General features: G+C 43.9%; 1 protein-coding gene and 1 long non-coding RNA gene across 2 annotated transcripts in view; one reads left to right on the forward strand and one right to left on the reverse strand.

Moving 5' to 3' along the window:
- The window catches only part of Rora (RAR related orphan receptor A), a 691,433-nt gene extending 690,050 nt beyond the window's left edge, over positions 1 to 1,383 (reverse strand). Inside the window, exon 1 of the mRNA XM_074066095.1 lies at positions 1,203 to 1,383. Within this exon, the coding sequence (XP_073922196.1) occupies positions 1,203 to 1,368 (166 nt within the window). The 5' untranslated portion in view covers positions 1,369 to 1,383. The remainder of the gene's footprint in view (positions 1 to 1,202) is intronic.
- Positions 289 to 15,658, forward strand: part of LOC141420831 (uncharacterized) — a 68,110-nt gene continuing 52,740 nt past the window's right edge. Inside the window, exon 1 of the long non-coding RNA XR_012445497.1 lies at positions 289 to 759. This is a non-coding gene — a long non-coding RNA (uncharacterized lncRNA). The remainder of the gene's footprint in view (positions 760 to 15,658) is intronic.

The following is a 15,658-nucleotide window of genomic DNA, read 5'->3' on the forward strand; positions in this document are numbered from 1 at the left end:
CTGTAGCTTCTTCCTGCTCTTTGCAAACTCTGGACACAGTCAAGTAAATAACCTCCTACCCCCGAGAGGGGTAAAAAAACCACATCAGACTCCGACACCTTTAAGAAAGAGGGAGAATAAGCGTTCGATACCCTACTTCAACTAGCAAACGCCAGGAGGGCGACGGAGTCACCCTCCTGTACCCCCACACTCCAAACACCAAAATGAAGTGTGCACATCGCCCGGGGAGTGGAAGAAAAGCTCGCACTATCCAACCAGCAATCAACTTGCACTGACCATCCCCAGGAACCTGAGAAGGAAGGAAGGATTCCCAGGGCAGAAATAAGTTTGGGAGCCTTTCGGGTTTTTTGGTTTTTTTCCTGCTTGTTTGCTTTTGTGGCCGCTCCCTCGGAACGCCCCACAGGATCGCCGCCCTCCACGCGCTGGCGCGCGCACACACCCCCCACCAGCCCCGGGGCTGGGCTCCGAACCCGGGTCTGCAAACTTGCGCATCTCCCCTCCCAGAGCGCCAGTCAGACAACTTGGCGAGCACCTCGCGCGCCCGCACCCCACTTCCCCGGGCCTATCCTGCAAATCCCAACCCCACCGCCGTGCTCTAGAGACGGTGCCCACGTCACCCCCAGACCTCGGAGCACCCTCTTTTCACCCCCGGGGCTCCCCAGGTCGTTCACTCCTCCCGCCCCTCTCCAAGCTCTGCGGGGGCTCAAAAACACTCCCCAGACTCTGTCAGCCCGGCCGAAACTGTCAAGAGGAGAAAAGGTAAAGGAGGAGGAGGGTAGCCATAAACAGATTTTTTTTTTCCTTCTTAAAAGGACACTGCCGCTTTAAAAGTTTCTTTTCCGGGCCCCCACTGCCCGGTCGTCCGTATTTTGGGGGAGCGTTTTTCATTTCGACAAGGCGGCTTTCCTCCTGTCTTTGCAGGAAAATCCGAGCCAGGGTTGAGTCCGCCGGCTGTCAACCCTCCCGCCGCCTCCCCCGCCCCCTCTCCTCCCGCAAGCCCAGAACGGGCTGCAAAAGTTTGCAACATTTCTGGGGGGCGGAGGGGGGAGGGGAGGGGGGTGCTCCAAGCTCGGGGCGCCGCTGGCAGGCTCGCGCGCGGCCGCCGGACCCCCGCGCCCTGGGCGCCCGCTCCGGGCCGCCCCCCGCTCCGCGCGCGGCTCCCGCCGCCCCCTCCCCAGCCCCGCTCTCTCGCAGCCTCCTACCTCTGCTGGTGCTTGAATAGCTCTGTCTGCGCACCGGGCCGGGAGGCTCGCTCTTGCGGGCGGATTCCGGGTTCAGCGGGGTCTCCCTGGAGCCGGCGGCCGCGTCCGCGCCGCTGCTGCCCGGCTCGCTGGCGGCGGGGTCGGGGGCTGCCGGAGCTGACTCCATGTTTTTTCCCAATGTAGAGATCGCTGGAGATGGCGAGCTCCGAGACTCCCTCTATCTTCTGTTTTCAGAGCAACTCTATGGTACCAAAAAAAAAAAAAAAAAAAAAAGAGGGAGAAGGAGAGCGGCGAGAGCAGAAGCGAGAGAGAGCAGGCGGAGGGCGGGCGAGCGAGAGCGCGAGGGAGCGCGCGAGTGTCTGGGTGGACGCGTGTGTGTGCCCGAGAGGGGATGCGAGGCGGCTCTGGCCACAGGCAGCGCTAGCGAGAGCTTCTCCAGCCGACCCCCACACCCACACTCCCCACCCTCCAGACCCCAGACCGGGAGCCTCAGACTGGCTGCCAAATTTGGGAGGTGGGGAAAAAGAGGGGAGGAGGAGGGGAATGCCTCCTGCGCCCCAGTCTTCCCCTCTCCCCCAGCCCAGGGACAGGATGAAAATCGGCGAGATGACTCGGTGTCTACTTTTGACACTCTCTTGGGAACTGGACTCATCCCCATCTGCAGCCGCCTGGGAGGAGACAAATCCGGTTATCCACATTGGGGATTTGCAGGTAGCTTCCTGCGGGCCCTACCCAGAGCTGAGGGGAGACTAAAAAGGAATTAGGACCGGGCTAACACCTTCAGGAAAGAAGAGGATGGGAGGACAGGCGTGGCACTTTTTACTTTGGGATGGGACGACCAGTGGGTTTCCAGTCTTGGTTGGTTAGATATGTCTGTATGTCTGAAAACAAATTTGGTACGTCTGGAATTGCCATGGGCAGCCAATTTCCAGGGTGGTTCAAAAAGGTTGCCTCCAGCTCTTTTCTTTTTCCTCCGCCAAGGATCCAGAAACCATTTGGTAGGGCACTTTCTTTCTACTGAAGAAAACTTTGACCTGTTTGGTTGGATGACTGTCTACGCTGGCTGGATGAAATATGCCACACAGCATCTAACTCATGAGTGGCTGCTAATTGTCAATTCCCATTGGTATTTTGCTATTAAGTGTACAATCTCATCCGTAAGAGAGAGCACTACTGGAGAGGTATTAACAATGTCTGGATAATAAAATCCAGATAATTAAGTCACCCTGAATAAGTCACATAATTGAAGGCTTCTACACCCTCCTCCCATTGAAACACACCCATCTAGTAGTAGATCCTTAAAGACATCCAAGGAAAGCTGAGAATTACATCACAGTAACTCCCCAAAGGCCAGCATGAAGTACCAATACAAATTGGAGGCATGGAAAATATTCAAATGATAATAGCCTGACTTCTTAATAGTCAATTCATCATTTCTTTTTGCTTACAAAGACAAGTTGGACCATTTTGACAATAAAAATATTATATGCCAGAAGGTGGCATAAATATGTATTTAAGGGTGGGGAGAATTGGAGAACACTGTACTTTGCTAACTTCCTAGTTTGGAAAAAAAATGCTCTTTAAAAATATAAGGGAGAAATAACCCCCATATGCCAAATTTCACACATGTTGGTGTTACTGTTTCTGATCTTGATTTGATTCAAATACACAATGCTCTTTGCCATGGTATATTAATCAGCAAACCTGTGGTCCATTCTTTGGGGGTGATGTAAGTGAGATGTGATGTTTTGATACCTATTAATCCAGGCTGCGCAAGGATCCCTGGATTTATTCTGTCTGTTGGCGCCTATGTACAAGCCACAATTGCTGATTGTCTCCTCTATCGCAGATCTACTGTGTGGGTTTCCCCATACATCAAAGCACAGATTTCCAGAGCAGCCTTCCTTCCTGTCATTTGCCATTGGTGCGCTTATTAATAACAGTCTTGATGCAATTGACCTAGCTGGTCACACTTGACTTTTCTAAGTAAACAAATATTTCCAAGTGCACAATTTGATAAACAACTTCCTCTGGGAAGTTGTTCTCAGATTACGTTACTGACCTATATTTATTTTAGAATGTTTTACAAATACTTTTATATTAAATTTCATCATAATTCTATTGGGGATGCAAATAACTCAAAAAAGTATCCCTGGCTTCCTGTTAGCTGTCAGTAGCAACTTGTTAACATTTTTTGGTTAAGTCTGCTCTCTTGGGTATTCAGTTGGCTCTTTACTATTCTCCTTTAACCCTGGATAAATCTTCCAAAAATAAAAATGGCTCTGCTGACCTTAATCAATTAACATAAACTCCATGTTCCTTTCAGGGAGAGATCCCAGCTCCAAAAAAAACAAAACAAAATAAAACCCTCCCCCAGATTTCTTCTAAAACAATTACTGCTTCTGCAATCTAAAACAATTGGGAACGCAAATGCTTTCCCCAAGGGAAAAATAAAAGTGAGTTAGCTGCATGTTTTGACTGTCAATCATTGTTACTAAAGTGTAAATTACCTGGTTTGGGGAAGTATGTGAAATCTGAAAGCACAATGATTAGGTTAATATTTCTTTCTTTCCCTTATACCCTTTCCTGATTACTAATTAAGGCTTTCCAATTTTTCAAATATTTGGAGAGATGGGAGCCTTCTTTCCACTCTGCTCATTGACAAAGGGCAACAGTGTTTGGCTAAAAATGCTTATTCTACTTTGCACTACTGAGTTCTGTAACAGGAAAGGCTTTGTAAAGCTATGTTTTGCAAGAGATAAACCTAAACCCAGTTTTCTGCCACCCCTTGTTCTCCCCCATCTCCACAATGACCCTCTTTACCTCCTTCGCTCTGGTCCTCAAGTTACTGGGAACCTCAGTGTTAGTATTGACTCCTCCCTGGAGCTCCTGTCTCCAGTTCTCCCCAAATTCTGTCAATTCTGTGACATCTGTCCTTCCTTTCTGCATTCATCCAGTTCCAGTCATTATTGCTCCCCAAAACCTTTGCAGTAACCTTCCAAATAACTGGCCTTCAGTCTTATAACCACTCTAATCCATTCCGGATAGCACTGCCAAGTTAATTACCCTGAACTACAGCTCTCATTTCCCACCATGTCACTCCCCTGCTTACAAGACTTAAATGGCTCCCCATTGCCTATCCAATTAACTACTAACTAGTCAACACGGTATTCAAGACTCTACCTCATTTATTGCTACACTCCTACACCAAGGATGGCAAGTGGATCTCATCTTGGGGAGAAACTCCTGAGGTTGACTGGAAAGGTGTGGGTTGCAACTGATTAATGCTGTCTCCCATGGGAAGAGGAATAGGAAATGTGATCCTCATTGGAGTTGGAGTTTGCCAAACTGTCTTACATCCTTACATAATCCCCACAATCCCTCAGGCCAGGCTATACAGTGCTGCCTATTCCTTCTCCTATGTGTAGACCATGTTACATGTCAAGCTTTCTTCTCCCTAAATGCCCTCCCTGCTACATTTGGTTACTGAAATCACCCTTTCTTTCAAGCTCCATTAATGACAATTCCTTTGTGGAGCTTTCTTCATTACCCCAATCCAAGTATTTATACCTAAATGTTTCACACCATTCTTAAAACACCTGATATTTCTGTCCACCTTGTGCTGTGGTTCTTTGAACATTATCTTCCCTGGTGGAAGATATATTTCTTGAAAATGGGGAGTAGTAGACCCTTTTAGAGTTAGGGGGTTTGGGGAATGGAATTGATGAGCTAATCATAAAATCTCATGTCCACACAGTGGATGCCATTACACAACGAGAATGAAAACCTAAGCATTTCAACTTTCAATCACTTGATATAAACCTTTCCTTTTCAGATAAAAGCTTAGTTGACATGTATGGGCTGTTAAAATTTATATATGCAAAAAAGTTGACAGTTATTTTCTTGCATTTCTTGGAGAGAGAAGAAAGATGATGGAAATATATAGTAGAATTTCCCGGGAAAATGGAACTTTCTACACCATGCTTAAGAACAAAAAAAGACAGAAAATTATAACTGAGTTCCCAGACAAGAAGTCTCCTTTCTTTCCAAAAAGCGTCAAGAAGCTGAATCTGGACCACCAGCTGAAAATAGAAGAAACTTGCTAGAGGACATGAAAGGGGATGCATCCTGCTGCTCAGTTTGTAGTCAGGGTGGTCCCCACCGAGAAGAGTCCAGAGTCAGAAGAGCCCTTGGTCAAAATCAGAGAAAGAATGGTGTGAACCAGAAGTACTCCTGTGTGGTAACAGGAGAGCCAGGCATGCTAGACACTAAGAGATGAACAGGAAGATGGAAGTTTGTAGTGTCTACCTGGGATGCTTCACTTTACCCCATCCCACTGGGGAGATGAGGAAACTAAAATACACAGAAGTGACTTGCTCATGGCCACCAGGGCTTTAATCAATTTGATATTGATTGCATGTTGAAATGACAATTGTTTGGATATACTGGGTTAACTAAAAATATATTATTCAAATTAACTTAATCTCTTAACTGAAAAGTCTAGCTACTACGAAATTTGAAATTATCATGTAATTTGCATTCTAGATCTAATGGACAGTGCTAGTATGGAATTTCTCTGGCACATAAGAGCAATTGTTAGGGTTCAGATGGACATCCCTGGGTTAAGAATTACTGTCCATCTTATCATTTCATAAAAATCTTAATTTCGCTTCTTCTATTTGCAGATCATTGAGCTAGGTGCTGAGGAAAATAGAGACAAAGCTATTGAGTCTTACAGGGAAAATAAGATTTGCACACCAAAACTAAATGACATTTCCCCGCCTCTCAAAGTTTTCATGGATGAGACTTAAACTGCCCATAAAGCAATTAATAATCTTCCTCAGAGCACATAGCTATCCTGGGAAGCTAATGTGCCCATTGGTACCTTCTGGAACTACAGCTATGGACTTCCAGAAGAAAAAGGCATTTGACAAAGTATCGCCTTTGCTCCTTTATCAAAGGTCAGTTGACAATATTTCTGTGGCTCTATTTCCAGGCTACCTATTCTGTTTCACTGATCGATTTGTCTATTCTTTCACAAATATCATACTGTAGTTTGGTAATGGATTTTTAGTTTTGTTTAATTGTAATAAATTCATATTAAATAGCCACATAGGGCTAATGGTGACTGTATTTGACAATGGACACTGGTCAGTGCTAGTCTTACTTATTTCAACTGCTGAGCCCCCTTCCTATAGATATTCATTCATGGATTGTAGCTTCTATAAATATCACTTAACAACTATATGAAAGACCCTATAGAGGATTCTCATATGAATCAGGTAGCCCGTACATCCTCTATGAGGACCTAAGACAAGTCCATCAGCACCTGTGTTTCAGAACAGAAGCAGCAAATGCCATAAACAGGTTCAGGGAAAGCACCTCAGAGGAAACCAATGATCCTTGTTGGAGAAACCAAGACAGTACCTTGAAAAAGGAGGCATTGGATGAGTTTTATTTCCGTGAGTTAGGACTAAAAATACAAATTTGGAAGTGGTAATGGAAGCAGGTGAGCTTTTTGCTGGATGCATTTGTATTCTCCAGGTGGACCTATTCTTGGTATTGTGTACACTTCTCCATTGAGGAAATGCATAACAATCTAACCTGTGCTAGGCAATGTCCCCGATACAATATATTTTATACTTTTTTTTTCACCCTAAATTGGTGGTTCTCAAAGTGTGGTCCCTAGGCCATTGGCATCAGCCTCACCTGGGGACTTGTTAAAATGCAGATTCTCAGGTCTTTATGAGTCAGAAACTCTGGGGGCGGGGCCCAGAAATCTGTGTTGTAACAAGCCTTCTGGTGACTCTGACACTCAAGTTTGAGAATCACTGTTCTACATTCAAGATCATCTGATTTATGAATGTGCATAAGTGGACACCATGAATTCTAAAAGAAGGATCTGCTTCCTCTTTTTCTGGTACTGGAGTTTGAACTCAGGGCCTCTGCTAATTAGCGAGTACTCTACCACTTAAGTCATGCCCCCAGCCCTTTTTTGTTTTGCTTTAGTTATTTTTCAGATGAGTCTCATATTTATTACCCCAGCCACCTTCAAAATGTGATCCTCCTGATCTCTGCTTCTGGCATTGCTGGAATTACAGACATTCACCACCATGCCCAGCCCAACAAGCTGTTCTTACGCGACATAAGACCCTTGCACGAGTGCCCCTAACAGTCTTTTGACTTCTGCTTGTAGCACACCACAGAATTCCCAACCCTGTGGAGATCAGGAATTAAGTTGATGGATACCTCACCATTTTGATGGTAGTTTCAGATGGAGGGCTCTTTTCCCACCTGTTCTTTTAGAAAGATTTGGATAGAGATTAAATTTGAAAAACAAAAAATCTTTCAAAAGAAGAAAAAGAAAAAAAATGCTGTCAAACTTGCCTGGGGCAATGATGATTCAGAGTGCCAGAGTTCTTCCCTCGTAAAGATATTTAGATGGAGGCCCTGGGTGAAACTGAGTAAGAAATCAGCAGGAAATATTTTCCACCTAACAGATTAGAAGGGTGATAAAGACAGTGGCACTCTTCCAAAAATCTATATCATGATGGATATTATGGGTCAAATTTTCCTTCAGAAAACATTCTGATTTATGACTCTCTTATGCCAGGAAAAAAGTTCATTTAGATAAAATGCAGTTGACCGGCTCATTAAATATTTTTTTCCTGTTTTAGGAAAAACTGAAAATGTTACCTATTAAACATAAATGCATGCATACAAACCACCCCTGAGCTCAGTAGCTTCTAGCAAGAGCCTTCTTTTTCATTCTTATGTCTGTGTGGGGCTGCAGTTGACTAGGTGTGGCTCCAAGAGCTGATCTGTTTAGTTCTGCTCTATGTGTCTCTGGTTCTTCTTCAGCAGGAGTTGACTGACACAGGCTTTGCTCACAGCAAAACACAGGTGCACAGGAGAGCAAGCCCATCCACCAAACACATGCCAAAACTTTGCACACATCTCATTTTTAACATCTCAGTGGTCAAACCAAGTCACATGACCAAATCAAAGTCAAGGGGTGGGGAAGTATCTTCTACCAAGAGACCATGGCCAGAGTGGAAATATACAGCAGGACTATAGAAAAATGGACAATAGAAGCCAATAATTCAGTTCCCCCTCCACAGCTTATCTCTAGATCAGTGGATCACAAGCTTGGCAGCACACTAAAATCACCTGAGGAGCTTTAAAAAGTGCTGAGGCCTGGGATCCACCCCCAGAGATTCTGGTTTAATTGGTTTGGGTGCAGCCCAGGCTGGGCATAGTAAAAGCACCCCAGGTGATGCCAATGAGCAGACAAATCTGAGAAGCACCATTGTTCAACCAAATGCTGTTGATTAAACAGACATCATTTTGACCACTGCTTTGGTTTTTAGAACTCCTCATCTTGTAAGACCTCTTACAATGAAAGCACATGATTGTGTCAGATCAGTTTCCTCTGATGAGCAGCCTCAGGTCAGATTCATAAAAAGATATCATCAGGCATTTTCTTAGTGTCGAATTCTAATGAATTGCTGGTGATTGCATTTGTTACCTATCATTAAAGTGAAGACACAGGTGTGGGTGCTAATTGTGAACTGTCTCCATTTCTAGAGAATTCTACTGTACCATTGGAAGGTAGGACCTGTCTTATGGAGGTATAGGCCACTTACACAGATCATGCACTTATTTCTTATTTTGCATTTCACTTGTTTTCTCAAATGCTGGAGGTATATACTTTGAGAAAGATTTCTTTTTTGGTATCTTTTGGCATTCAAAGTTCTATAAACATATGAAAGTTCTAAAGGTCCATAGAACTGTGTTTGAGGACCATATAAAGATGTCTTCTGAGGGTGTTTTTTTCACCATATATTTTGGAAAAGTGAAACCCCAACTGGTAAAAATCAGAGCCCTCATCCTAGGTAAGTCCTGATATTTTCTAGCAGCGTTTCGCCACATAAAGGCCTGAGCATATTTTTCATCTTAAAACTCTCATGTCATTTATTCCATCACTAAATTTTGTTTCAGAGTTTTCAGTTTGGGATCACATTATGACCCCCACCCCTTTTCTATTTCTTTTTCTCTGTTAAGAAAAATCATATTTTAGGACCAACCTATGTTTTAGAAAGTCCATGGTATCTTTCAAGGACTTTCTGGATATAACGATCAAGCAAAACATCCACCCACAATTTCCCAGTATGTTGTCTGGCTCCGACACAAGCTCATTGGTGAGAAAAAGAAGATAAACCACCAGTTTGCATATTATTTCCTCCCTCAATTGATTGCTGGCTGTCAGGATGCTTGAGATTTTGAATAACGAATCAAATTATTAATTTTTGGATGAAATTCCATGATGCTGTGGCTAATTATGAATGTATATGCAGATTGGGGAGGGGAGCTCTGTGTAGAGCAATAAAAATGTCAGTCTTGGAAGAAGAAGAAAAATACATCCCCCCCTGTAAGTGAGTCACTGGAAACATATTGGCTACATTTATCAGAGTAGGAAGCACTATAGAGTCAGTACATTTCAGTTTGACACTTAACTTCACATCCAAAAGTTAGATCCCAAATATTTTCGTCTCAGGGACATGTTGTCATAATAAGGGAAAGAAAGCCTTGGGTCGACACAGCTGTTACCCTTCACATTTACTGTGTGATGACATGGACAAAAAGCATGCCCTGATATATCATCACCCATCAACCACCTTCTTATGGAAGGTGGCCAAATGCAGAAATTCCAGAACTGCTTCCAAAAAACTGTGTGACTTTGGAGAAGTTGCTGACTATCTCTGGGTTTCAATTCTTTTTTTTATTGAATAGTTTAGGTGGTATCCAAAGGCCCTCTGCAATTTCATTTAATGACTCAAAGAGTGCCTGGCACTACAAAAGACACAGTTACAAGAGAGGGATAAAGTGGTCAATATAGAAGGGTGGAATGTTCTAGTGCTGAGGATGTTTATTAAAAAGAGAAGTAGCACTGTACACTCAGAGAATAAGTAGGGTCCTTCAGTGACAGAAGGAAACCAAATAAGGTCAGGTGGGACTTGGTCAGACACTCAAAAGGTGGCCAAATGAATGAAGGGCCCAGGAGTCAGCCAAAAATAGCCCAGGCAAAAAGTTAGAAAGACCCTATCTCAAAAACAAGCTGGGAGTGGTGGTTTGCACATGTAATCCCAGCTTGAAGGCTGCATAGGTAAGTCCAAAACTACTTGGGCAAAAGTGTGAGACCTGATCTGAAAAATCAAACTAAAAACAAAAGGACTGTAGCATGGCTTAAGTGGTAGAGCACTTGAGTAGCAAGTGCAAGGCCCTGAGTTCACTTCTCAATACCATATAAAAGAAGGACCTGCAAGTCCCAACTCTGCATCAATACCCTTCCTTCTGCCCCAAGTCACTTCATTGGCCTAAGTTTGGCAGCCCCAGAATTTGCTGGCAGCTCCCTACCATTAAACTAGCCCCTTTCAATCAGCATTTGTTTTAGCGTGAGCAGAGGGATCTTTGTGGGCAGACACAAGCGATGAGCTGGGATACAGAGTCATCCTAGTGAACATGGACCGAAGTGAGGCCAATCTTTCAAGTCCATTGTCAACCACACTGCAGCCATATGATGGTTCAGTGTCAGAAGTCAGCCTTCGTCATAACTATTGGGCTGGTTCAGGGTTAATTTGGTACTGAGTCAGTCCATTTGGGTACATGGTGCTCCTACTCAATGTCATAGGTGCCCAGTCCCACTCCCAGAGGAGTTGTGGTTGAGACTTTGAATCTTTGCCGTCACGCTTGCGGGGCTGTGGCCAGGGGGAAATGTCAGCATGCCTTGAACCATGCTTGGGCTCTTACTTTCATTACCACATGCATCCTCCATGCTAGGAATGGCTTTTCTGCTCTCTTGCTTTATGCAGAAACTCATTTGGATGTTTGACGGGGTCTGACCAAAGCTCCACAGTAAACATGTAGCAAATGTCAACTCTCACCATAGATTTATATAATTCTAGTTTTGTAGACAACACATTTTCTCTCAAATGCAAACAGTAACAAAAATAAACAACAAAAATGCAGCTAACATCTCAGGTTAGGGAAAAAAAGGAATATGATAATAAAGGGGGAGGGGTTCGGTCCAGATCTCAGGTGCTTTTTCATTATCATCCCAGCCTCCTACTGAGCACACACACACTTAACTAGCAGCTACTGAGCACTCACCCAGCAAGCACTGTAATCTTATTTTCAGCACACTAGGCATACGTCCCACACAACAAGTGCAGTGAGGAGTTACTGTCTCATGTGGTGGATGTGAAAACTAGGTACAGGGAGAAGATAATGTGGCCAAGATCTTACAACTCATGATGGCAGATCTGGGTGCAACACTCCTTCCCCAGTAGGGACGGACACAGACCTGGCCGCGACCACCCTGTGTACCTGTGAGAGCTATTTAGAGACCTGGATAAACCCTGGTCCCTCCTTCCACATTGTTCCTCATTAATTAAACAGTCTAGACTACACGATTTGTAGGGTCCTTTCCAAACCTTACATTTGGAATCTATGTTAGACAGACCAGGAAAGACACAGGATTAGGAAGACACTAGAGGAAGAGGAGAAAGGGGAAGAAGAGCACTGCACAGTGGGTGACAGGACTTCCTCCCACCTCGCTAACCCACTGCTGCCCAGAGGAGTCCCTTGCACAGATTGCCCAGGATTCTCTTACAGCAAAGGGTGCTGGCCTCCCAGGGTTTTCAGAGGTATTGAAGAGCCAAAAGTTCAAGGCATGTAGTTTAAAAACAGGAAAAAAACCAAAAAACAAAAGTGAGATTCAAGTTCAGGTTTTGCCCCAGCCACCTCTGTATTCCCAGGTGAATCACTGCTTCTCCTGAACCCATTTTCTCAGCCTAGGCTGATGGGCTCAGAAACTACAAAGTTCTTCTCTGCTCTCCTAGGTAGTGATACCATAGTGATTCTTCTCTAGTTGGAGCTGAAGATTTTAAACTAAAGGTTTAAGGCACTGAAGTCTATCATTAAACTGTAACTTATATGAGACAGGGAGTCCATTAAAAAAAAAAATATATATATATATATATACACATATTATTAATATACCATCAACCCCTTGATAATCATTCACTCCTTTATTCATGCAATTAAGTGGTTATTTCCTTCATCTATGGCTTTTAAAGAGCATTATAAAAGTAAAAGCAATATTATTTACCATTTATTGTGTGGCAAGTAACTGCCAGGGATTTTACTAGGTACTGGGAAGAAGGATGTGAAAAGCTGCCTTAGCTTGAGAAGGTAGCTGATGGAGGTGGAGGGTGGTGTGGGGATGTTATAGGAGTTGCACACAAGAATCAGTGATTGGTTTGACTTCATCCATCATAGCCTTAGTCCATCGGAATTCATCCATTAGCAAGTTACGTTATGGACAGAGAAGGGATTCAACTCTCAAGACCTGATTTTAGATGGCTATCCCTGGAGAGTATTTCTCTACCTAGGACTGTCAGGTTGTGTTCCATCTTAAGGAACAGAAAACCCAAGTCAAATTGGCCTAAGCCAGCTGGAAACTTTTCATAATACAAGAGGTATTATAGTAAGATGGGCCTGGGGTTGGTTAATTTTGCAGCTTGCTGACATATAAGGGCCTTTCCTTCTCTCTACTCTCTACTTTTTGAATGTCAGCTTGGATCTCACACTACCCCTCTCATGGCTGAGCAGCTTTAGATAGCATGCCCGAAAGAAGAGGACCATTTTGTCCTTGAGCTATTTTTCCTTTTTTAAAGAGAAAAAAAAATAATTATCAGAAAACCATGAACATATTTTTATGTCGATTTGCCAGAATTGAGTCACCAACCAACTCTAGAACCAACAGCTTCAAAAGGAATCAGGAGTAACAGGATTGACCTGGGTTGAGATTTATTCCTAACCTGTTAGAAAGTCACCTTCCCTGACAGGTCACTGCCCATGTGAAGCACGGCCAGTTAGTAAGCTAGGACCTTCAAATCCTCAGTAGAAAATGTGGTAATCACCATTCCACTTTTGCAGGACTGTTTTGAGCTTGCTGACCAAGCAGCAACATTTGGAATACATCAAAGAACTTGCAGATGTAAGGCACTACTATTTCTCTTTCTCTAATGTAAAGAGAGCTGAGGTTCCCAAGTTAAGTGAGGGTGAGAGCCATTTGGAGGCCTTACTAAAGTACTGCCATGTGGCCTTCCTCAGCGAGTGGGTCTGAGTGGGCTTCCAAGGGTGCTGCTGTGGTTGATTCAGGCCCATGCCATGAGATACCCTGGTCATCACCACGCATTTCTCGTGTGTCAGAACCACATCTTATTTATATATCTAGCACTTCAGTGCCTGGTACCAGTGGTGAGTAACAAGAATCACTAGGATTTCTTCTATGCTCAGTATAAACTATTTAACCTACCATCATATCCTGAAGGGTCTACTATCAGTACCCCATTGTGCAGGTGGACAAAATAAGGCATAGAGACAAAAAGACTCATAAACAGTGGAGCCAACATTAAAATCCATATCCATCTAACCAAGAACAACTAACTAAAACTTCATCTTGGATATAAGGAGTTGCTAATTATTCACTGGATAAATAAATAAACTAAATACAAGATCTTAAAAGAAGGAAAACCAACACAGGTGCACATTGATGAAGTGAGAGAGGCAAGGCAAGGCTAAATCATGGGCCAGTTCCCTGGAAATGTGGTCCTTGGCCTTTGGGATCCTGGGAAGAGAAGTAGCAGACAACACAACAGGCCCACTAAGGAGGAAAGAGTCCAACAGAAGTGATTCTATCCAAGGGGAAAGCTTGCACCAAGGCTGAGTTCACTTGAAAATTGACCTTGGTTCATCTTCCATGGACACAGCACCCAGTATGAGATGTGATGTGAACTCAGGAGCAATAAGGGGGCATCACTGTCCCCATTTTCCACCCTCAGCTGTTCATGAATTGCAGGGAGGATTCTGAGCAAGCACTTCTCAACGTGACAGAGATGGGAGCTTCTTTACAGATGTGTGCTCACTTTCGAAGTCACCAGGGTACCATTTGGTAAATTGCTGCTGCAAAGCAGTGAATGGTACTCTGGTGGCCTCACAGACTGATTGTATCCTTAAAAGTGTTTAATTTATCTCTAGGGGGTATTACACCCTAGGAAAATAATGTATAAATGGATCGTCTAACCAGTCAAGATTGAAGATATAGTAAAATCCTAAAGCCAGAAGGCACTGCCTGAGAGCAGCAGGTCCATCCCCTCCCACCACACACTCAATACAGGTGGACATCTCCACTGAGTTCAACAGAACATCAGTAAGGACGTTCTAGGAGTGCCACTCCATCCTTTGACCTTGAGAATATTTCTGCTTTTCTAACTAAAGTCCCTTTGGCAATAGTTGGGTCTCATTTCAATCTCTTTTGGTTCCCACAGCATCTTCTGAGTCAGAACATTTTTGATCTTGATGAAAGTCATTAAGCTTTCGGTGGGATCCAATGCTTTGGGGGGTAACCCTCAATTTAAAGGTCTTCCTTCACATTCCCCCATGTAAAATTAAAATGCCAGGAATCACTTCATTGGACACTTGTAATAGTGTTGCCATCAGGATGAACTATGACACATACAGGTAGCAACCAACTACAAAGTGTTAAGAGCACCTACTACCCAAGGCCCATGCCCTGCTCACAGTAGTGTTCTCTGCAGGTCAGCTGTGGTGCTGTGCATTTCACAGTCACATTTCATGTACCGCTGGCCACTGGACCAGGGAGAAATCATATGTGGGCTCTTACAGCTTCTGCCTGGAGGTGACGCTGTCATTTCTGTCCATGTTGCATGGGCCAAAGCAAGGGATAGGGAAGGAATTTTTTTTTTTTTTTTGCAGTACTGGAGTTTGGGCTTTGCACTTGCTAAGCAGATGAAAGGAAAACTCAACATGTCCCCTGAAGGAATCCTGGGCAGTAGTTGGTAGAGCACCACTAGTGATCACAAGGAACATTCTTGTGTGGGAACTTCCTTGAAAAGGTATTTTCCATACTGTACCTAGGAGTACCTGAGAGGCAGTTCAGTGCAGTGTGAGTGTGTGTGTGTGCGTGCATGTGTGCATGTGTGTGTATACAACAGGAAGATGAATCCTCGGTTCCTTCTTTTTGATAGTATGTGCAATTCTGAAGGTAGGTCCATTCCAAAAAATTCACATTCCCAATTCATGTGGTCCTAACAAATTCAAGGGCATCAGAGGGGAAGTGAGATTTCAATTCATATGAGCCAATGCTTGCTATGTGTCAGATCCTATATTGTGTACTGAGAACACAAAGTGAATAAGAAACCATACTGTTTGTCCATGAAGGAGATAACCAGTCAATAAGTAAGTTTACTATAAAACGCTACAGCATAATGGTTAAGTGCACACAATTTCAAGCCCTGGTTTGCATTTCCTGGTTCTACCTACTCAAGGGTCCTCCTCATGTTCATAATTCTGGTGGTCTCCTTCACAGG

The sequence above is a fragment of the Castor canadensis genome, chromosome 2, assembly GCF_047511655.1.
Source record: "Castor canadensis chromosome 2, mCasCan1.hap1v2, whole genome shotgun sequence".
Classification (NCBI taxonomy): Eukaryota; Metazoa; Chordata; class Mammalia; order Rodentia; family Castoridae; genus Castor; species Castor canadensis.